At 39.0% G+C, this 22760-nt stretch overlaps 1 protein-coding gene across 3 annotated transcripts in view; it reads right to left on the bottom strand.

The window, feature by feature from the left end:
- KDM2A (lysine demethylase 2A) overlaps positions 1-22760 on the bottom strand; it is a 105992-nt gene that overhangs the window by 29556 nt on the left and 53676 nt on the right. For all 3 annotated transcript variants that reach the window (XM_082659526.1, XM_082659525.1, XM_082659527.1), the window contains exons 3-9: positions 14081-14219; positions 13237-13315; positions 12788-12834; positions 8273-8451; positions 2544-2650; positions 2085-2178; positions 745-898 (exon numbers count right to left, since the gene is read on the bottom strand). In XM_082659526.1, the coding sequence (XP_082515652.1) occupies positions 745-898; positions 2085-2178; positions 2544-2650; positions 8273-8451; positions 12788-12834; positions 13237-13315; positions 14081-14219 (799 nt within the window). The remainder of the gene's footprint in view (positions 1-744; positions 899-2084; positions 2179-2543; positions 2651-8272; positions 8452-12787; positions 12835-13236; positions 13316-14080; positions 14220-22760) is intronic.

The following is a 22760-nucleotide window of genomic DNA, read 5'->3' as shown; positions in this document are numbered from 1 at the left end:
ACGGCTGGTCAAGTTACTTAATCTCTTGCAGCCCCAATATCCTCTATAAAATCAGGATAAATTATACTTTATATGTGTGGTTGGTAAGCACTGAATGAGAAAGTACATGTAAAGTGTTTACAACAAACTTTCAATAAATGGTGCTTGCATTTTTTGGAGCACCTAATATTAACCAGGCTTAGTACAAGAGAATTTACATGTATTGTCATTTACTCCTCACAACAAAATGAGACAGGGATTTAAATATTTGACCAAAGTAGTATTAGCAGGTAAATTCATAGTCAGTCATACAGGTCTGTGACTCCAAAATCTATGCTCCCTCTAAGTACTTATTTGGGAACTTAGTTACCTGATAAAAACTATTACTGATTTAGTACTCTAGCCTTCACAGCTATCCCTTAGCAGAGTAGGTAGCTCTTAATAGGGGGCTGTTTATCACCTGCAAAACAGGTCTTATCCCTAGGATTCTGAAGAGCTAGGGCTAATGTGGGGCTCAAACATGTAGATCTGAAAAGCCGCCACTGGCAATTCTGATACATACTCTTAGTGGAAAATCATAGACTTTAAAAAAGAAGATAAATTCTTGTCATCTACTCAGTAATGACAAGAAAGAACACGCCATTGTTTTCTGCCCACTCCAGCATCATAACCATTCTTGGTGTTGGTGGTAATCTATCAATTTATTTTTCTTTAAGAAAAGAAAGTGGCTAGAGTAGACAACCCACTTTTTTGCATCTTGCTTACCTGAGGGAATGACGAAGGTATAGCCCTGCTTGAGCTCAATGCGCTGGCAATCTGACACCCGGTCACCCAGAAAGATGTCTCCCTGTTTCCCTGACAGCAGCCAATTCTCGTACAGCTCCAGGTTGTGGGCTGTAGGGGGGATGAGCCAGAAGACCTGTGAGTTAAAAAACTTCAGTCTGTTAACAGCCATTGACATGACCCAGTCGTCTCCCTCAACTGATAAACAGGTACAAACTTAAGACCAACAGGTAGAAGAGAAACAAGCAATCCTCCCAGCCTACAGAACTTGACCATTTGGGAAATTCTAGAGGCCTCAAGGAAGTGAACCTTTTTTGTCCTCCACTTGATCAAACAGCATTAGGGCTTCCCTGGGGTTTGATTGTAGAACCCGGAACCTATACAGGACTCAGAGAGAAGGAGGGCATTTAGCTTGTCACCTAGGCAGTCCCTTATTTGCCCCTGGCTGGCTGGTCTAAATGGTCCTAAGAAGCACAGTTAGTTAGGTACAGTACCTTCAAAACACAGGCCTGAGTTGCTTTATTCCAAGATAGTAACCAAGACTGAAAGGACAGAACTTAAGATACCACTTAAATGGATCCAAAATAAACAAAATGACTCTGGATTTGGAGGTACAGCTGTTCTAGATTTGGCCCTCACATTTTAAAAGCATCATCTGTTTTCATTCCAGTTCTACTTTTCTCTCACAAATGCTTTCACTTCTTACAAGAAAAAAGGGTAACGGTAAGAGTGTAATACTATAAACCTCTGATATTAATTCTACATTTCCATTCTTACACAGCATTCAGAAGCACTCTGAGAAGCTGGAACAAAGGTCTTTATGAATGAGGATAATCTTTCAAAATCTATTTATATCCTCTGACAGGACTTAAAGGCTTCCTATGGCTACATTTCAGACCAATGCCTCTATATAGGGAAAAGAGGTTTGGATCCCAATTTGCTGATTTCATTGTGAATCTACCCATAATTTGTGTTTCCTTCTACTACTTTATTATACTTTCATGTAGAGAAATTATCTTGTCCTCCTAAAACCAGTTCCTAGCCTTCCTTTGGAGAATTCTGTTTTGGGAATCTAGAAACAGGACCATTGAGGTTTACTAAGTAGTGATGCCAATACTGGTAAAATGAGAATGAACTAGATGAATAGTAATTCCTACTGGACTCTAGCCAAGGAGGTCAACTTAATCTACAATTCTCTCCAGATACGAGTGGGGACAATCCCCTAGTAGACTCGTTTCCAGGGTATATGAAGCATGCATGAACTGAAGGAAACTCATATAACCAGCTTCAGATTCCAACCCCCATCACAACTATGACCGTACCTTTCCCCCTTGATGGATGTGATACCAAACAGAGGTACCACCAAAGTCCACATGGAAGTCAGTATAGCAGCCTCGAACACTCATCAGACAGTACCTGACCCAAAAAAAGCAGTAGCATTAGTGCACTGACAAGAAAAAGAGGACTTTTCCCACCACAATGCCACACTCTCCCCTTGTGTACTCCACTCCCTCTATTTTCCACCTAATAAACTCCCAGTCGGTGAGAGGAATGCAATCTCAAGCTATCATATTATCAGAAGATACTTTTGTTTTTATGTCATCATGGGCTATGGTACTCTTACATACACTCTTCCCTTTGGAACTAAAGTCTACTCTTTAAATAATTCACCTTTTTGATCACTTGGGACCCAGAGCAAGGTTCCGAAGGGAGGGACCATTTCTTGCTATCACTTTGGTGTCCCACAGCACACCGAGGAAAATGCAGGGTAAGCCACTTACTTCTGCACTTTAGGGTACTGCATCTCCAAGATGGCATTTGTTGACTCAGTCTGACTTTCTTTTAAATGCCTTGGCCACATATTGTCTACCCAGTCAATGAAATCCACCTTTAAAAAGGAGGAGGAACATTTAGGCTTCAAAGGAAGGGTTGGGATTAAAGAGAATTCTAAAGTCAAGAAAAATAGAAATTCTCAAAACACACACTGAAAGACTACAATTTAATTTTAAGCAAACAAATAATATGTTGGTGAATCTTAGGATCAATAGGCAAACATTCTAGAAATAATTATTAAGTGAAAATAAAGACTAATGGTTCCATCAGCATGATCATAAAAGTAGCCCTAATGAAAACAAAGTCATTAAATGATGCCATAGTATCCAACCAAGCCCTCTCTTCTGTGTCAGTACTGGTATAATCAGCTATAATTTTTTTTTTTTGGTCCAATAAAAGGCACTGTCTGGAAGGTACCTATAAACTTACCAAAAGATATAAGTACTGTTAGAGCAGCTAAGATACCATTTAAGAAAGAAAGAAAAGAGAAAAGAAAAGAAAAAAGAAGAGGAGAGAAGTATAGTCAGCTGTACTTTTTGAATCCACCTTACAATGCAGGGGACGCGGGTTTGACCTCTGGTCAGGGAACTAAGATCCCACATGCCGTGGGGCAACTAAGCCCGTGTGCCACAACTACTGAGCTCCTGCGCCTCAACGAGAGGGCCCGCGTGCCGCAAACAACAGAGCCCACGTGCTCTGGAGGCCACGTGCCACAACTAGAAAGAGAAACCCCCCCCACACTACAATTAGAGAGAAGCCCGCGCACCACAACAAAGAGCCCACATGCTGCAACGAATGATCCTGCGTTCCTCAACGAAGACCTGATGCAGCCAAAAATAAATAAATAAATCTAAAAAAAAAAATCATTTAAGAAAAGGTTAAGATAATAAATTTAAAAGAAAAAGGAAGGGGAGGGGAGGGGAGGTGGAGGGGAGAGGGAGGGGAGGGGAGGGGAGGGGAGAGGTGGAGGGGAGGGGAGGGGAGAGGTGGAGGGGAGGGGAGGGGAGAGGTGGAGGGGAGGGGAGGGGAGGGGAGAGGTGGAGGGGAGGGGAGGGGAGAGGTGGAGGGGAGGGGAGGGGAGAGGTGGAGGGGAGGGGAGGGGAGAGGTGGAGGGGAGGGGAGGGGAGAGGTGGAGGGGAGGGGAGGGGAGAGGTGGAGGGGAGGGGAGGGGAGAGGTGGAGGGGAAGGGAAAAGAATTCCAGTAGGGGTTTGTAGCTTGCATGAGCAATGTGCTATAGAATCTACTGGGTTAGGAATCAGAAGTTACAGGTCTAGTTTTCTGAAGATCATATGTGAGCCTCTGGAACTTATCTGTAAAATAAGGATAATTACCGCAAAGGAATATTGTGAGGATTACATGTAAATACATGTTAAAAAATTTTTGAAATAATGTCATCAGAGTTTAGGAATCCGTTTGTTTGGCCACACCATGCGGCATGGGGAACTTCCCTGACCAGGGATCGAACCCGTGCCCTCTGCAGTAGAAGCACGGAGTCTTAACCACTGGACCACCAAGGGAAGTCCAGGAATCTGTTTTAAATATTGGGTTGGCCAAAAAGTCCGTTTAGGTTTTCCGTAACATCGTACAGAAAAACCCGAACGAACTTTTTGGCCAATCCAATATGTGCTGAAAGAAATGAGAAATGAAAACAGTATGAACTTATTAAAATACTTCACACTGAATTGTAACGTGCCCTGTACCTTCAAATGACTGCACCCAACCACTGAACTCCAAGAAACAGTCTTAGGTAGATAAAGTGTGATAACCATGTGATAACCAAATAACCATAGATTCAGCATAGCACTGGTGTTCCAAGTATCTAACTTATGGCTATAAAAAGCATGTACCTGGTAAGCTTTATAACTTATGTATGTATATATTTGATCATTTATTTCCTTACAACATAGATCTAGATAAATGCATACAATCTGTGCGTAATGATGTGAGGCAAATGTCCAGTGGACACTCAGATGTAAACTGTGGGAGAGTGTTTGGAAGGGGTCACCGATGATATATAAGGTTTTTTTTTTTTTTAAAATATTTATTTGGCTGCGCTGGGTCTTAGTCACAGCATGCAGGATCTTTAGTTGCAGCACGTGGGATCTAGTTTCCTGACCAGGGATCAAACCCAGGGCCCCTGCACAGGGAGCACAGTGTCTTGACCGCTGGACCACCAGGGAAGTCCCGATATGCAAGTTTAAATAAGCAAGATGAGGAACAACTATGAAGGTTAACTTGCTGCCCCATTTCAAAGAATTTCCACTCAGGGATCCAACAGTTTTAACTAAGCATCCACTGGGCCTAAGAACACTGAATGAGCCCCAGATTCTTCTTTCTATCAAACAAAATCTACTTTCTGCTCTATTGATGTAGTGGCCAGTTTTCTCCCATCTCCTGGTATTGTCCTTTGGAAAGCCTTTAACAGAATACAGAAAAACTGTGAGTTGCTCAGTATACTCACTATAAGTTCTTATATCTAGATAGGGAGAGGAAAAGTTAGGAACACATGAGTATTTTTTGTCAAGTGTTCACTCAGAGATAGATGAACTTCTCTGGCTAGAATTTCTCACCTGCAGCAATAAGTCACTCTCTGGCCTCCCTTTATTTGGTATTATTGGGTATTATCTGACTATCAAGAGAATATTATGGTAAGGCGTTCATACATTTTTCTTAGGTTAATCTTTAGGCTCTGGATAGGCCTTTTGCTAAATGGCCTCATCCATATGACAGCAAGTCTCCAGAGGAGATAATCACAGTTTCTTCCTGTCCCGTACCAATACAAACTGGCAAGAAGTGCAATAACTAAGACATAATCTATTCATACACTGTGCAAAAACAGCTCATGGCCTTCCACAAACTAATTTCCCCATCACCAAACAAATCTGCACATTACATCTGCTGCTATTTTTCATCTACTTCTCAGTTACTGCTGGGATGACAGCAGAAATCACCTCTCTCTCTTCACTAGAGAGTCCCACTTTATGCTATCACCTACAATGGGCACTTAAAAGTTGTCCACCTTGGGCTCCCCTGGTGGCGCAGTGGTTGAGAATCTGCCTGCCAATGCAGGGGACATGGGTTCGAGCCCTGGTCCGGGAAGATCCCACATGCCGTGGAGCAACTAAGCCCATGTGCCACAACTACTGATCCTGTGCTCTAGAGCCCACAAGCCACAACTACTGAGACCGCATGCTGCAACTACTGAAGCCCGTGTGCCTAGAGCCCATGCTCCACAACAAGAGAAGCCACCACAATGAGAAGCCCGCACGCCACAAGGAAGAGCAGCCCCAACTCGCCGCAATTAGAGAAAGCCTGTGCACAGCAACAAAGACCCAACACAGCCAAAAATAAATAAATAAAATAAATAAATTTATTAAAAAAAAAAGTTGCCCACCTTACTTTCCCTGCACCTACTTTTGCACATATTATTCTTCCTGCCTGGGATTCTGGTCTTCCTTCTCTTTGCCTCATTTTTTCTTTCATGTCAAGCCTAGGTACCGCTTCCTCCAAAAAACTTCGCCCAATTCTCCTCCGGTTTAGGTTAGGTGGGTCCTTCCTACTGGCTCACACAACATTCCGTACTTATTCAGTTTTGAAGCACTTACCACACTGTAGTTTCTATAAATGCCAATTCTCTGGTCTTTCTTCCCCATGAGACTCTAAGCATTTTGAGGACAAGAATGATCTTGTTTTCCACTGTACCTCTAGCACCTAAGCACAGCACTTAGCATGTAGCAGGCACTTAAACCAATAAGCTCACTCTGAAGGTGTGAAGATCATAGAGAACAAGAAATTATGTAGTTTATGTAAAAGATTACTACATGAATGAATACATTTTTCAAAACTCACTGAAATGTACCCTTAAAATGGATACACTTTATTGTATATCAATTGTACCTCAATAAAGTTGGTTTTTTATTAAGCATTATTGAGATATATTAGAAAAGACCTAGATAAATGGAGGGATATACCTTGGGGGAAAATACCCCGGTAAATAAATAACACCCTAGTAGAATAAGAATGTTGCTGCTTATATAGCAAGGTCATAAAAAGCTTGCTTCCTTTTAGGAGGTGACTTTGGTAATAATAGCTCACTCAATCTTTCTGGCCTTGTTTTAGGTCTCTAGAAGATACTGGTGCACTGTTCTCTGCCCTCTAGAAAATTTTCTATTTCTGAGCTCTTCCATGGGTTCTATTCCTCCATTTAATGGTGGAGTACTTTTCTAATTTTTATAAAATGATGTAGCATTTTTATCATTAAAACTAGGGGCAAAATGAATTAAGGATGTTACAAAGAAGGCTTCATGTGTGAATAACACATTTCTAAATTTTAAGAATGGAAAAGTATGATCCAGGCCAAGTTTTACTTTTACAGCTACAATCTTACTACTCTTAAACTGAAATTCTAAAAATATTAAGGAACACATTTATAAACAATGTTATTGTGATTCTTACTATCTCTCTTATTGAATTCTTTATTTATTAAGTGCACCTTGTTAGGTTAATAACAAGGCTAAATTCTAACCACCTGTCTTCCTGTATTTCCACATGACCAAACAAATGACAATTAATATATAAAAAGGATTTTTGTCATTTTAGGGGGGAAAAGTTTTCTTGAGAAATTCTGTATTTGTTGTAGCATCTCCAATAACAAGAAACAATGACAAAAATTATAGTCTCTTCACATAACACTGACAACATTTTCCCTTTGGTTTGTACACACCAATGTGTTAGTGATAAAAAACAATGCAACTAACTAGTAAGTTGAAGGTATGTATGTATATAAATGTATATATAAAACAGTATTATAACCAATTAATACCACATTTCAACTTTGAAAGTCAAAAGGTACAATTTGAAAGTCAAAGTATATGTATATATATATTTTATATATAAATGTATATATAAAACAGTATTATAACCAATTAATACCACATTTCAACTTTGAAAGTCACAGGGTACAATTAGGATAATTTAAATGGCGATAGGATAAAACACTGAGAACTTGACTCCGAAAAAATGTACATTTTTTCCATTAGTACATTCCAAATTCCACCGTTCCAGGTGGAATACTTGACTCAAGTGAGTTCTGTGACAGGAATAAAAGTGGTCGAAAAATGACTAGGTGTATTTTAAAAGTGAAACCAATCCCACTTAGGGAAATGAGTGCTCTCAGCATCCTGTAGACAGCCACTTTCATAAGAGATGGGTTAAATCAGTATCTACCTCAGGAAAGTTAAGCATCAAAAACTAACTTCCCCTCAGGATGGGTTGTCAAATTATTGCTATTAGTCATCCAACAGAATCTACTCGAGAAACCATCTCATACAATCACCTGGCTCTAAATCAGTTTTCTCCCAAGCATCTCTGCAAGTATAAACCTATAGGATAGAAATTTATTAGGCAAACTTCCTATTCACAGTTCTTATCAGAATGAATTTAAGACTTTTCTCCATTACATGCAAAGGCCAATGTTCTTAAATTATCAGAATGGCCTCTCCCTATCAAAAACTAAGTGATGTTGGAAAATGATGAACCTTCTAAAAACACAAGTTATTCTTATCAAATTGTCTTGTTCATCCTTATCCTGGTATGTTTAAGAAGTTATAAATTCTCCCAGTGTATAATCAACCCTCTTGGTGACAAAGACAATGTGGAGAAAATGATTAGACTAACCGTGGAGGGCCGCTGCACCATATTCTCCAGCCTGGTGTGGCTAAACTCCAGGCTGATGACATTATAGAGTTTTTCTCGCTCCTCCTCTGGGGTCTCATAGTAGCGTGTCCACTGAGCCATGGTCATTTCAATGCCTTTCTGTGTGTTCACATCCATGACATCCACCATCCGACGACTCCCTGCCGTGAAAGATGCATTGATCATCTCTACTGAGCCACTAATATCCTTAAATATATTAAAAATATAAGACACAAGTGAAAGTAAACAAACTATCCTTTCTTCTTTACAGTATTCACTAATAGACAGGCTATAGCTGTCACTTTCAAGGTAATCGACAGAAAATCAAATCATAAAGAATGACAAAGACAATGGTTAATATTAAAAACAACAATCACTCCCTATGGCATGTTTACTATATGGTCAGGCATTGAATCTTATATTCAACATCTCACTCAATCCTAACAATTTTAAATACTAAGTACCATTCATAGATGAGAAATTTCATTCATTCCATAAATATTTACTGAATGATAAAGACATCTTAATGATCTTAATGAATACAAAGATGTACATCAGATTCTCAATCAACTATAACAACCACAACAAAAAGCAGAATGTCACAGAGCCAGCATAAAATAGCAGAGGGGAGAAAACAATAGCCTCAGAGCCAGAGACCCAAGTTTAAACCTCAGCTCTAATATTACTTAGGCAAGTTATTTAACTTCTCTGAACCTTAATATCTTCTTCTGTAACTTGGGAATAATATCACCTTGTGGGCCATTGTGAGGATTTAGTCAATGAGGTAAAATGTCTGACACAAAATAGGTGCTCAGTTAAACAGCAGTAAAAATAAAAGAAAATTTAAAAAAAAATTTTAAACTAGACTGACCAGAGAAGGATTTTAGAAAAGGGGGCGTGCGGGGTAGGGGGGGCTTCCCTGGTGGTCCAGTGGTTAAGAATCCACCTTCCAATGCAGGGGCCACAGGTTCGATCCCTGGTCGGAGAAGTAAGATCCCACATGCCGCAGGGCAACTAAGCCCGCGCCGCAACTACTGAGCCTGCGCACTCTAGAGCCCATGCGCCACAACTAGAGAGAAGCCCGCGCTCCGCAACGAAGAACCTGCGCGCTGCAACGACGATCCCGCGTGCCGCAAATAAGACCTGATGCAGCCAAATAAATAAATTTAAAAAAAAAGAAAAAAAGGAAGGGGAAGAAGAAACATTTGAGTTGAACCTGGAGGAATAAATAGAATTTCAACAAGATTCAACAGAGAGAATTCCAAGCAGAGGCAACAGCATAAGAGAAGATATGGAGAGGCAGCACACCTAAAAAGTTAAGAAAATGGAGGTCAAGGAGGGGAGAGAGAGAATAAAAAGTTGCCACTGAAATATTAAGAATACTGTTCAATTTGTAAGAAACTAACAAACACCTATATATCCACCTGGCTTGGTGGATATACCAAGCAGTGTTAGGACCTGGTCCCCTGCCTCAAGGAGTTTATAGTCTAGTTAGAGATAAGACATAATAGGCAAAAGGACAAGAATATGGCCATAATGAAGCAGATATAGCAGAATACACATAAAAAGATAACTGCTAATGTAAGACAACGGACTGAACCTACTCTTCATTATTTGGAAGAAAAAGCAAACACTAAATCAAAACTGCCTTGAAATACCACTTCACACCTACTAGGATGGCCACAATTTAAGTTTTTTAAAAAAGGGAAAATAACAAGGGCTGGCAAGGGTACAGAGAAATCAGACTGTGCCAGCAGGAATGTACAATGGTGCAGGTGCTATGGGAACACTTTGGTAGCTCCTCCATAAATTACGCAGAGAATGACCACATGATCCAGCAATTCTACTCCTAGGTATATATCCAAAAGAATCAAATGCAAGTGTTCAAACAAAAACTTACACATGAATGTTCTTAGCTGCTCTAAATCACAACAGCAAAAAGGTGGAAATAACCCAAATGTCCATCAACAGATGAATCGATTAACAAAGTGTGGTGGGACTGCCCTGGCGGCGCAGTGGTTGACTCTGTGCTCCCAATGCAGGGGGCCCAGGTTTGATCCCTGGTCAGGGAACTAGATCCCACATGCATGCCGCAACTAAGAGTCTGCATGCTGCAACTAAGACCTGGCGCAACCAAATAAATAAATGAAAAACTAAGGAATTAAAAACAAAACCAAAAACAAAGTGTGGTATACTCATACAATGAATGGATTAATCAACCATAAAAAGGAATGAAGTACTGTTATATGCTACAACATAGATAAACCTCAAAAACATTATGCTAAGTGAAAGAAGCTATACACAAAAGGCTGCATATTTTATCATTCCATTTACATGAAATATCCAAAATAGGCAAATCTACAGAGACAGAAAGTAGATTAGTGGTTGCCAAGGCCTGAGGGAAGGAGAGGACAGGGAATGACTACTTAATGGGTATGTAGTTTCTGTTAGGGGTGATGAAAAAGTTCTGGAAGTAGGTATTAGTGATGGTTGCACACTGTGAATATACTTAATGCCACTGAGTTGGATACTTTAAAATTATTACAATGATAAATTTTAGGTTATCTGTATTTTACCATAATTTTAAAAAAAATTAAAAAGTGAATGCTTTCCTTTAGGAATGTAGATAAGGCAAACACAGTTCCACTCTGCCAATGCTACCAGAGCACTCAGATAAAATAATGACAGTCATAGAAATAGCTAACTTTTACTGAGCACATACTACGTGCCAGACACTGTTCTTCACATTTAAGTAACTTGCCCAAGGTTACACAGGTAGTAATTAGTGGAGCTGGGATTTGAAACCAGCCAGTTTTGTTTGAGTCCACACTTTAAAATCAATATATCCCATTATATAAAGTTTACACAATAGAACATGTGTACTATCTTTTGGGGACATGAACTGACACTGGAGATGTAACATTCTACTTTAGGTAGAAAAGAAGAATGGATCAGCCAAAGTACATTTAGTAATAATGGGTTATTGTAATCACCAATATGTTGTTCCTGCATTTTAACAATCATCATTTGAAACTTCTGATAAGTCTGTCAGTTTAAATATAATCACTGCTTTATTTTAAATCACAACAAAGATATCTGTGACCATCCACAGGTCTATGTGGAAAATATAAGGTTAGGAAGGGCTCTAAAGACCATTATTAGCAGAAAACATATTGAGGACATGAGAAAGTGATAAGTGAGAAGGAATGCAAAAGAAGGCTAGTGAGTGAATCAGTCCTTATATCTGTATAGCTCAGAAATTTGGATACTGTAAGTCTATGACAGGATCTAGAAGTCTATATTTTTAACAAGTATCACAGATGATTCTGATGCAGGTCATCTGTGGACCACAAACCCCTAAGAATGCCTGACCAATAGAGAAAAGCTTTGGTGGTCCATTAACTTGTGGATCCAAGGAATTACTTCCTGGAGGTCCATTAGGAAAAAAAAGTCAAGCGATGGACCGATAAGTACTCAAGTACTATGTTTTCCGAGGCCCCCTGAGAACCCTGCCTTGTGAAGAGTAGGAAAGCATTTTAATTAGTAAACAGATTTACTGAGTATCTACTATACTCCAGAGACTGTGCTAAGTAATAGGAAATACATAGTGACAGGCAGATAGCTGGAATCTAACATAGAAACAGGTAGGGGAGTGAAAAATACAGGGAATTAGAGAAACTTCCTCTACCTAGGACATTTATCTCTTGGATAAACGGAAGTTATCCAGCTGTCTAAAAAGAGCCCTCAAGTGGCCAAGAGACAGTACTGCAATACTTAATTTCAAAGGGAGAGACTGCACTGGAGCTTCAGCATAGAGGACAAAACATAATAGAAGTTGTAGTGTTAGGCGGGAAGCATCTGAAAACTTTTGTTTTAGAAGCCCGCACACCGCAACGAAGACCCAGTGCAGCCAAAAAAAAAAGAAGAAAGAAAATACAATTCTTATTAAGACTCAAGTTAACCAATCAAGAATGGTTAACCAATCAACCAATGAAGAGAAATTTTAATGAACCCACTTCTCAGCTTACAAAGTTTCAAACCTTAGCCAAGTTACCAAATGTAGCATTGGTGAAAATTTCCTGGAAATGTCTCCATGGCTTTTAGGGAAAGGAAGAGAATCATAAATGAAGTGTTATTCTTGGCTCAGAGATATAAAATTTCACTTTTGAAATTTTGCCCTGGAAGGTAGGCTCTTCATGGAGAGAAGGAAGGATGCACAGTGATAAAAACAGTAGGTAGGAAAGAGGCAGATGTTCAGATGTTGTATGTCTAATGGGTAGTAATAAATGAAGCAACTTCTATAACTACCTTTGAGAAAATCCTCAGTTGCTAAACAGTAGTTTCTAATCAAGAAACTATTTCAAGTAGTATATACTTCAATCAAATATATAGTTCAATGTTCCTAAGCCTTAAATCTCAGTAAGGGATTTAAGACTCAGTTGTAAATCTTAGATCTTTGCCTCAAAGACACCCAAAGGCCTCAAGTTTAATACTTACCCACACACATTTTGACATCATTCACAGTGAAGTCTGGATCTGGCATCCTATGAAACAAACACTAGTAAGTATAATGGGAAGCACAACTACTCTAGTCAGGTGAGTTTTTTCTTAAAGAACTAAGAACTCCCCAGTCAAGACATATCAATCTTCATATTGAGGATTAAAACATATTTGAAATATAAATGTATATATATGTACATATATATACATAGGAAAAAAGAATATATGAGAAAAGGTTAATAGGGATTATCTCAGGGTGGTAGATTTTAGGAGATTTAAATTTATTTTCTTTATAGCTCATCTGTATTTTCTCACTTACCTATAACAACACACTTTTAGATATTTTCAATGATCTATGCTTTGGATTATCCATACTGCATTGTCTATAGCCCTGGGTGTAACGTGGCCATTTTGCAACCACATCCAATCAAACAGCAAACACTTACTTTATTCCAAGTCCATCGGAGTTCTTGAAAATCAGAGGATCTCTTAAGCCACCTCGCTGGATATACTCTACATTAAAATCTGTCACCATAGGAAAACAATTGTTAGAAAGGGAAAAGGTTTAGCTGGAAAAAGACAAAAGGACCATAAAATGGATCCTAAATAATAAGGTAGAGATGGTATTTGCTATTTCTGTGTATACAGTTTTGCTGTTAGATAATACATGCTTGTTATTAAGAAGCATCTCTTAAGGTATAGGGAGAGCACACTGAGAAGCAGGGCTCAAGGGGTTTGCTAAATCTATACTTCCACAATAATTCAGAATTTAACCAACAGGGGATAGTACTATTGAGTCATCTCATAAATCCTAAGCAGAAATCATCACCCTGTCACTTAATAGCCTAAATATGTAACTCTGTCCACTACAATACATACCATGACATCCTTGGAAGTTTGCCAAGGAACAAAGCTGCATGATACACATAGAGCTCAGTTTTGGTGGGGCAGGTACATGCATAAAAGGATTTTTATTATACTATTCTTAATTAAACCCAAACCAAGGGATGGGAGAAGAAGAAGGAAGAGGCCTTTAGGGAAAAATTCCAACATTCTTGCCCTAATAAACGCTTGCTTTTTCCAATATAGCAGAGAATGACTCACAGGGTGGGAGGACTGGGGCGGGGGTGTGTGCATGAGTGGCATTGAGTAGTAAGAGAAAATACAGATAAATAGCATCACAGCATCAACAGGCAGTACTTTGGCTGCAGAGATGCTGAGCCCACAGCTCCCAGAGTCTACAACTTCCTACATCAAGGGGCTGCAGGTCTGAACCCAAATGATACTGACCTCTTCCTTCCATAAAAGTAACAAAATTTGCATTATATTTGTTGGTGTGGAGTTTCTCTTCCAAGTCAAAAGTTCTTTTTCCTTCAATTTCATCATCTGAAATGCCATCATCTTCATAGCGTCGTCGCATGGTACCACGCTGGGGAGAGAGGGACATAAGGATGAAATCATGTACTTTTTCATGCCTTTCAGTTGCTATGTTAAGCATCAATTTTCCTTGCCTTATAGATCTTTTTCTCAACCAAAGGTCAGCTAATAGTCTCAGAATGTACAAAATTTTAAATGAGTCACTAGGTTTCCTACTTTGTACATTTTACCACTGCTAACTCTTTGAGCCTAGAGATATAAATTTACAACGAAAATATGACCAAATCGGGTCTACTTAACATTTTATTTGTCTATCATTGCTTAAACTGTCTTCATAGACATTACAGGCCAGGATACAAAACATAATTTTTTCATGGGGAAGGCCCTTTCTAGATTAGCTTTCTAAAACAACCTTCAAGAATAGACTAGAACACTTGAATTAATGAAACAGAAACTCTTTTACAGCAGATAAAGAAAGTTAATCTAAACAACAGTATTCCAAACAGCAGACCATCAATACTCAGCATTAAGGATAGTGTCTTGCCAAAGAAAGATACACAAATGGCCAAAAAGCACATGAAAAATGCTCGGGATCAAATGGCCAAAAAGCACATGAAAAATGCTCGGGATCATTAGTCATTAGGGGAAATACAAATTAACACCACAACGATACACCACTTCACACCCAATAGGATGGCTATTATCAAAAAGGTAGACGATAACAAGTGTTGGAGGGCATGTGGAGAAACTGGTACCCTTATACAGTACTGATGGGAATGTAAAATGTTGCAGCCATTTTGGAAAACAGTTTGGCAGTTCCTCAAAAAGTTAAACACACAGTAAGTTATCCTATGACCCAGCAATTTTAATCTTAGGTATATATCCAAAAGAATTAAAAACGCACGTCCATACAAAAACGTGTACACAGATGTTCATAGCAGAACATTATTTATAATAGCCAAAAGGCAGCAACAACCCAAATGTCGATCAATTGATGAGTGGATAAACAAAACGTGGTATATTTACACAATGGAATAGTAACTGGCCATAAAAAAGAATGAAGTACTGATATGTGCTGCAATATGGAAGAATCTTAAAAACATGCTAAGTGAAAGATGCCAAACACAGAAGACCATAATCACATTTTTATTTTTTTACTGTACGAATGGACTTTATTGTTTGCAACAGGAAGTGGAAGAGAGGATACGACAGATCCGGCTCCTGGGGCAGCTCCAGACTCGGTCACCGCCCTCAAAAAGTCATAATTTTATTTACATGAAATGTCCAGAAGAAGCAAATCCACAGAGATAGAAAGTAGATTAATGGTTGCAATGGGCTGGGGAGAGGGAGAGATAGAAAGTAACTTTTAACAGTATGGGTTTCTTTTGGGAGAAATTAAAAATGTTCTAGAATTAGATAGTGGTGATGTTTGCACAACTCTGTGAATATACTAAAAACCACTGAGTTGTACACTTTAAACGGGTGAATTTTATGGTATGTGAATAATCTTGTAAGCTTTTTTTTTTTAAGATAACACGTTGCTTTTGCTGCAAATTTACCTTTTGGTATATTTTACTTTAGCCAGTGTTAAAATCTGTCGAAGTTTCTTGAATACATACACATAGGACAATTCACGTGGGAGGCAATGAATGGTAAAGTAGCCCTACTCCAGTATGTGCTAAGGACAACCAAACCTGGAATTCAAAGTTAGATATTGATGATCTAGAATTGATTACATGGCACCTGAATTTATATAAACACATAAGAAAATGAGACACTGTAGAAAGGTCTCTTAGGGAATGGGATCAAGGAAAGGGCAGAAATAAGTCATAAAAAATAAAAACTACACACAGAGGAGAGCACACCAGAGGAGAGCAAGATTCAATTTAGCAGCTTTAGGTAGAAACACTGATAGATACCTGATATCTTTTCCATATTTGGTAAAAAAACTTTATAACACTCTTGGGCTTCCCTGGTGGCACAGTGCTTAAGAATCCTCCTGCCAATGCAGGGGACACGGTTCAAGCCCTGGTCCGGGAAGATCCCACATGCCGCAGAGTAACTAAGCCCATGTGCCACAACTACTGAGCCTGTGCTTTAGAGCCCGCGTGCCACAACTACTGAAGCCTGCACACGTAGAGCCCGTGCTCCGCAACAAGAGAAGCCACTGGCCCGCGCACTGCAACGAAGAGTAGCCCCCGCTCGGGGCAACTAGAGAAAGCCCACGTGCAGCAATGAAGACCCAACACAGCCAAAAAGAATAAATAAATAAAATAAATATTAAAAAAAAACACAAAAAACTTTATAACACTCTTACCTAGCACTTTGTTGCCATAAATCACAGCTCAAAGGCCAAAAGACCTAATTTAGTAGACCTCTCACTCTAAAAATGCCATCACTGCTCAAAATATTTTTAGTTATCTTTATATTTGAAAGGGGGGGTGGTATTTTCACTGACAATTTCTTAAATAGGTTTGTTTTTTAGAAGACACCACTCCGTTCTCTTCCTCACCTTATTTCATATATGTCTTTGAAGAGAACTCCAAAAGATGAGTTCCAAGTATGTCAAAAAGCAGGAACAATACCATCGGAATAAATGTAGTTTCCCACAATAATCACTTTTAGAAAGCATTCATTTGTGCCCAGAAATAAACCCACGCATACATGGTCAATTAATTTATGACAAAGGAGGCAAGAATATACAACGGGGAAAGGATAGTCTCTTCAACAAATGGTGTTGGGAAAACTGGACAGCTACATGCAAAAGAATGAAACTGGAGCACTACCTTATACCATATATAAAAATTAACTCAAAATGGGTTAAAGACTTAAATGTAAGACCTGAAACCATAAAACTCCTAGAAGAAAACATAGACAGTAAGCTCCTTGACATTGGTCTTAGCAATTTTTTTGGATCTGACTCCAAAGGTAAGGGAAAACAAAAACAAAAATAAACAAATGAGGCTACATCAAACTAAAAAGCTTCTGCACAGCAAAGGAAACTACCACCAAAATAAAAAGGAAACCTACTGAATGGGAGAAGTCATTTGTAAATAATTTATCTGATAAGGGGTTAACATCCAACATATATAAAGAACTCATACAACTCAATAACAAGCAAACAAACAAACAAACTGATTAAAAAATGGGCAGAGGATGTGAATAAACATTTTTCCAAAAAAGACACACGTGGCAAGAGGCACATGAAAAGATGTTCAATGACAATAATCATCAGGGAAGTGCAAACCAAAACCACAGTAAGGTATCATCCTACACCTGTCAGAATGACTATTATCAAAAAGGTAACAGGGACTTCTCTGGCTGTCCAGTGGTTAAGACTCCATACTTCCACTGCAGGAGGTGTGGGTTTGATCCCTGGTTGCGGAACTAAGATCCCTCATGCCACATAGAATGGCAAAAAAAAAAAAAAAAAAAAAAAAAAAGTGACTTCCCTGGTGGTGCAGCGGTTAAGAATCCGCCTGCCAATGCAGGGGACACAGGTTTGAGCCCTGGTCCGGGAAGATCCCACATGCCGCGGAGCAACTAAGCCCATGCGCCACAACTACTGAGCCCGCGTACCACAACTACTGAAGCCTGCGTGCCTAGAGCCCATGCTCCACAATAAGAGAAGCCAGTGCAATGAGAAGCCCGCGCACCGCAACGAAGAGTAGCCCCCAAAAGCCCACGCACAGCAATGAAGACTCAATCAATCAATCTATCATATCATCTAGCAATTCTACTACTGGGTATCTAACCGAAGAAAACGAAAATATGAATTTGAAAAGATATATGCGGGACTTCCCTGGTGGTGCAGTGGGTAAGACTCCGTGTACGCAATGTAGGGGGCCCAGGTTCGATCCCTGGTCAGGGAACTAGATCCCGCATGCGTGCTGCAACTAAGAAGCCCACATATGCAACTAAGAGTCTGCATGACAAAACTAAGAAGTCCACATGCTGCAACTAAATTTCCCACATGCTGCAAGGAAGACCTGGTGCAGCCAAAAATAAATAAATATTTTTTAAAAAGAAAAGACATATGCATTCTTAAGCTCCCTGCAGCATTATTTATAATAGCCAAGATATGGAATCAATCTAAGTGTCTAATTGATTGATGGGTGAATAAAGATGTGGTATATGTGTACACACACACACACACACACACACACACACACACACACACACGATGGAATACTACTCAGCCATAAAAAGGAATGGAATCTTGCCATCTGCAGCAACGTGAGGGTTGAGAGTATGACGCTAAGTGAAATAAATCAGGCGGAGAAAGACATACACTGCATATATATGGAATCTAAAAACCAAAACTAACAAAACAAAATCCAGAGTCATAAACAGAATAGACTGGTGGTTGCCAGAGGGGTGGGCGTGGTGTGAAACAGGTGAATAGGATTATGAAGTACAAACTTCCAGCTATAAAATAAACAAGTCATGGGGATGTAATGTACAGCATGGGGCAATATAGTCAATAATACCATATTAGCTTTGTAAGGTGACAGATGGTAAGGAACCATTGTGGTAACCATTTTGCAATGTATACAAATGTTGAATGTTGTACACCTGAAACTAATATAATATTGTATGTCAATTATACCTCAATTTCAAAGAGAAAAGAAAGCATTCTTTTGCATAAATTCTAATATGCACATCAAAAAAATCCCAGTCATATTTTCAAACTTTAACATTTCCTAGGTCAACTATTACCGACTCTTTTTCAGTCAAGATATCATCATCTTGATTATCCCAACATTTCTAACATGGTAGCCTGAAGTTCTCTGTCTCTTCTTTCTTTTTATATGCTTTTATTTTTCCTATATTCAAGAAGAATTATTCTTCCATTTGTACTTTCAATACGGAAAGTGTAAGGATATAAGGAAAACTCCTGCCCCAGCCAAGCTATGCCCATTTCTGAAGGACTACAGAAAAATTAAATTCTTGTTTTCTTTTGATTGTTGCAATTGGGAGGTCAACAGTAATGTGAAATTATTTGTGCTGGTTTTAACACTGTCAAGGATAAGGGTCCCCCCCACCATTCTCCTATCTATATGTAAACCCTGGTGAAAGTAAACATCTACGGCAAATCTCTAAGTGCTTAAAAAACATATTCAATCCTCAAAATAACCCTGGAAATAAGTAGTCAATGACACAATCTGCTACAGGTGAAACTCAAAAGGCAATGCCACTTTAACACTAAGGAAAGCAGCCACCAATCTCCTCCAGCCTACCAACATTACCAAATAATTCTAAATGGTTTAACTAGCATGCTGTGCTTTTTTTAATTCTAGGTGCTTTTTGGCAACCTAAAGGATGTTTCTGGCTTCCCATAGACACCAGCCCTTGCTGAACCCAGTGTCACAGTAAATAGTAGGCACAAACTGAACTATGAAATCTATTCCAACCACATTTTCACTCAAAAGCAATTTGTACTTTCCAGGGTTAACAGTGAGTTTTACTCCTGAATAACCAATTATCATTTATTCTATTTAGATTACCAAACTATATAGCAAACTCATGTTTTCCAACTCACCATGAGCAAACTCATGGTGGCGCAGTGGTTAAGAATCTGCCTGCCAATGCAGGCGACACGGGTTCGAGCCCTGGTCCGGGAGGGTCCCACATGCCACAGAGCAACTAAGCCCGTGTGCCACAACTACTGAGCCTGCACTCTAGAGCCCGTGAGCCACAACTACCAAGCCCGCGTGCTGCAACACTGAAGCCTGCGCACCTAGAGCCTGTGATCCACAACAAGAGAAGCCACCGCAATGAGAGGCCCGCACACTGCAACGAAGAGTAGCCCCTGCTCGCCGCAACTAGAGAAACCCCACGCGCAGCAACAAAAACCCAACACAGCCGAAAAAAAAAAAAATTTAGAAACTGCCTTAAAAAAATATTTACTACTCCTGGTCAGGTGGTAATTAACTATATCAAATGGTAAAAACAGCCACATAAATGGAATATTTAGTTAACTCAAGTACTGACACATAAGATGAAGGGCTACAGATACTATACTATACTATACTATACTCTACTCTCCTCTCCTCTCCTAGCTGTAGAAAAGACAATGGCGGGAATTCCTTGGCGGTCCAGTGGTTAGGACTCCACACTTTCACTTCTGAGGGTTCGGGTTCAATCCCTGGTCGAGGAACTAAGATTCCACAAGCTGCAGCGTGGCCAAAAAAAAAAAAAAAAAGACAATGGTGCAAGAATAGATGCAAACAGGTATCCACTATTACACAGAAACATCTGGCATTCTCTTTTCTAAACATGTGTAAATGGAAAGCAACCTTTAAAACTATAAAAATTTTAAAAATTAAAAAAAAAATTTAAATGGTGCTGGGACAACTGGATATCCACATGTAAAAGAATGAAGTTGGACCTCTACCTCACACCTTATACAAAAAAGCTAATTTAAAATGGATCAGACTTAAATGTAAAGGCTAAGACTATGCAATTCTTAGAAGAAATTGTGGTGTAAATATTCATGACTGTGGATTAGGCAACAGTTTCTTAGATAAGACACCAAAAGTACAAGTAACAACAACAAAATAGATTAACTAGATTTCTTCAAAATTAAAACTTTTTTTTTTTTTTTTTTTGCGGTACATGGGCCTCTCACTTTGTGGCCTCTCCCACTGCGGAGCACAGGCTCCGGACGCGCACGCTCAGCAGCCATGGCTCACGGGCCCAGCCGCTCCGCAGCATGTGGGATCTTCTCAGCCCGGGGCACGAACCCGCGTCCCTTGCATCAGCAGGCGGACTCTCAACCACTGCGCCACCAGGGAAGCCCCCAAATTAAAACTTTGTGCTTCAAAAACACTATCGAGAAAGGTAAACGGCAATTTATAAAATGAGAGAAAATATTTGCAAATTATATATCTCATAAGGGTCTAATATCTAGGATATATAAAGAACTCTTACAACTTAAAAATGAAAAGACAAAATATAAAATTAAAGTGGGCAAAGGTTTGAAAGAGTATTTTTCAAAGATATATAACTGGCCAATAAGCACATGAAACATCATTAGTCTTTAGCTCATCAGTCATTAAGGAAATGCAAATCAAAACCAAGAGATACTACTTCACAACTACTAGGTAATAAGTGCTGGTGAGGATGTGAAAAAAGCAAAACCCTCATACACAGTTAGTGGCAATGTAGAACAGAGCAAATCTTTTGGAAAACAGTCCGGCAGTTCCTCAAATTGGTTAGAGTTACCATATGACCCAGAAATTCCATTCCTAGGTATTTACCCAAGAGAATGAAAACACGCCACACAAAAACATGTACGCCAACATTCATAGCAACATTATTCATTATAACCAGAGTAGATGGACACCCCAAGGGTCTATCAACTGACAAATGGCTAATAAAATATGGTATATATCCATACAATGGAATACAGTTGAGCAGAAAAAGGGAGTGAAGTACTGATAAATGCTACAAACACAGATGAACTTTAAAAAACACACTAAGTGAAAAAAGCCAATCACAAAGGACTACATATTTTATGATTACCTTTATCTGAAATGGACAGAATAGGCAAATCTATAAAGCCAGAAAACACATTAGTGGTTGCCAGGGGCTGGAAGGAAGAGAGATGGGGAAAAACTGCTAATGTGTACTGGGTTTCTCTGGGGTAATGAAAATGTTCTAGAATTAGATACTGGTAATGTTTTCACAACTTTGTGGATTTACTAAAAACTATTGAATTGCACACTTTAAAAGGGTGAATTGCCTAGCATATGAATTCTATCTCAGTACAAAATAATGATGGGCAATCTGTAAAAGAATAAAGGTAATACAACATACATGTTTAAGTAAAGCAATGTATTTTTATAAGAATAAAGTTTGATGTAGACCAATAGAAGACACATTGCCTGATATCATTTTTTTGAGAAAGCAAAGTCTTTTTCTAAACAATTTCCATAGACATTTCAGTTGATTTTATATGAAAGGACACACAGACAAGTGACTAAAAAAAGTTGTTCAGTATTTAATGAACTACCATGATGTGCCAAAAATGCAGAAGCAGTTTGTTAGTTCTGAGAATTTCCACTCCATCTACTGATATAATTCACCACATTAACAGATTAAAGGAGAAAAATTACATGATCAGCTAGATCTGAGCTGTCCAAAATGTTAGCTACATGTGACTATGAGACTTAAATTAATTAAGATTAAATACATTTTCAACAAATGATGCAGGGAAAACTGGGTATCTGCACGCAGGAGAATGAAGTTGGACCCTTACTGACACCATACAGTACAAAAATTAACTCAAAATAGATCAAAGACATAAACATAACTGCTAAAACTATAATAAAATTCTTAGACAAAAACATGGGAAAATCTTCACAGCATTGGCTTTAACGAGGATTTCTTAAACGATATCAAAAGCAAAAGCAAAAAAAACAGACAAAATGGACTTCATCAAAATTTTTAAAATTTGGGGACTTCCCTGGTGATCCAGCAATTAAGACTCCGCGCTCCCAATGCAGGGGGCCCGCGTTTGATCCCTGGTTAGGGAACTAGATCCCGCATGCCGCAACTAAAGATCCTGCACGCGGCAAAGAAGATCCCA

Source organism: Grampus griseus (assembly GCF_964374135.1).
Source record: "Grampus griseus genome assembly, chromosome: 8".
NCBI lineage: Eukaryota > Metazoa > Chordata > Mammalia > Artiodactyla > Delphinidae > Grampus > Grampus griseus.
Note: the sequence above shows the minus strand (reverse complement) of the source record. Positions and strands in the feature narration are given on the sequence as shown.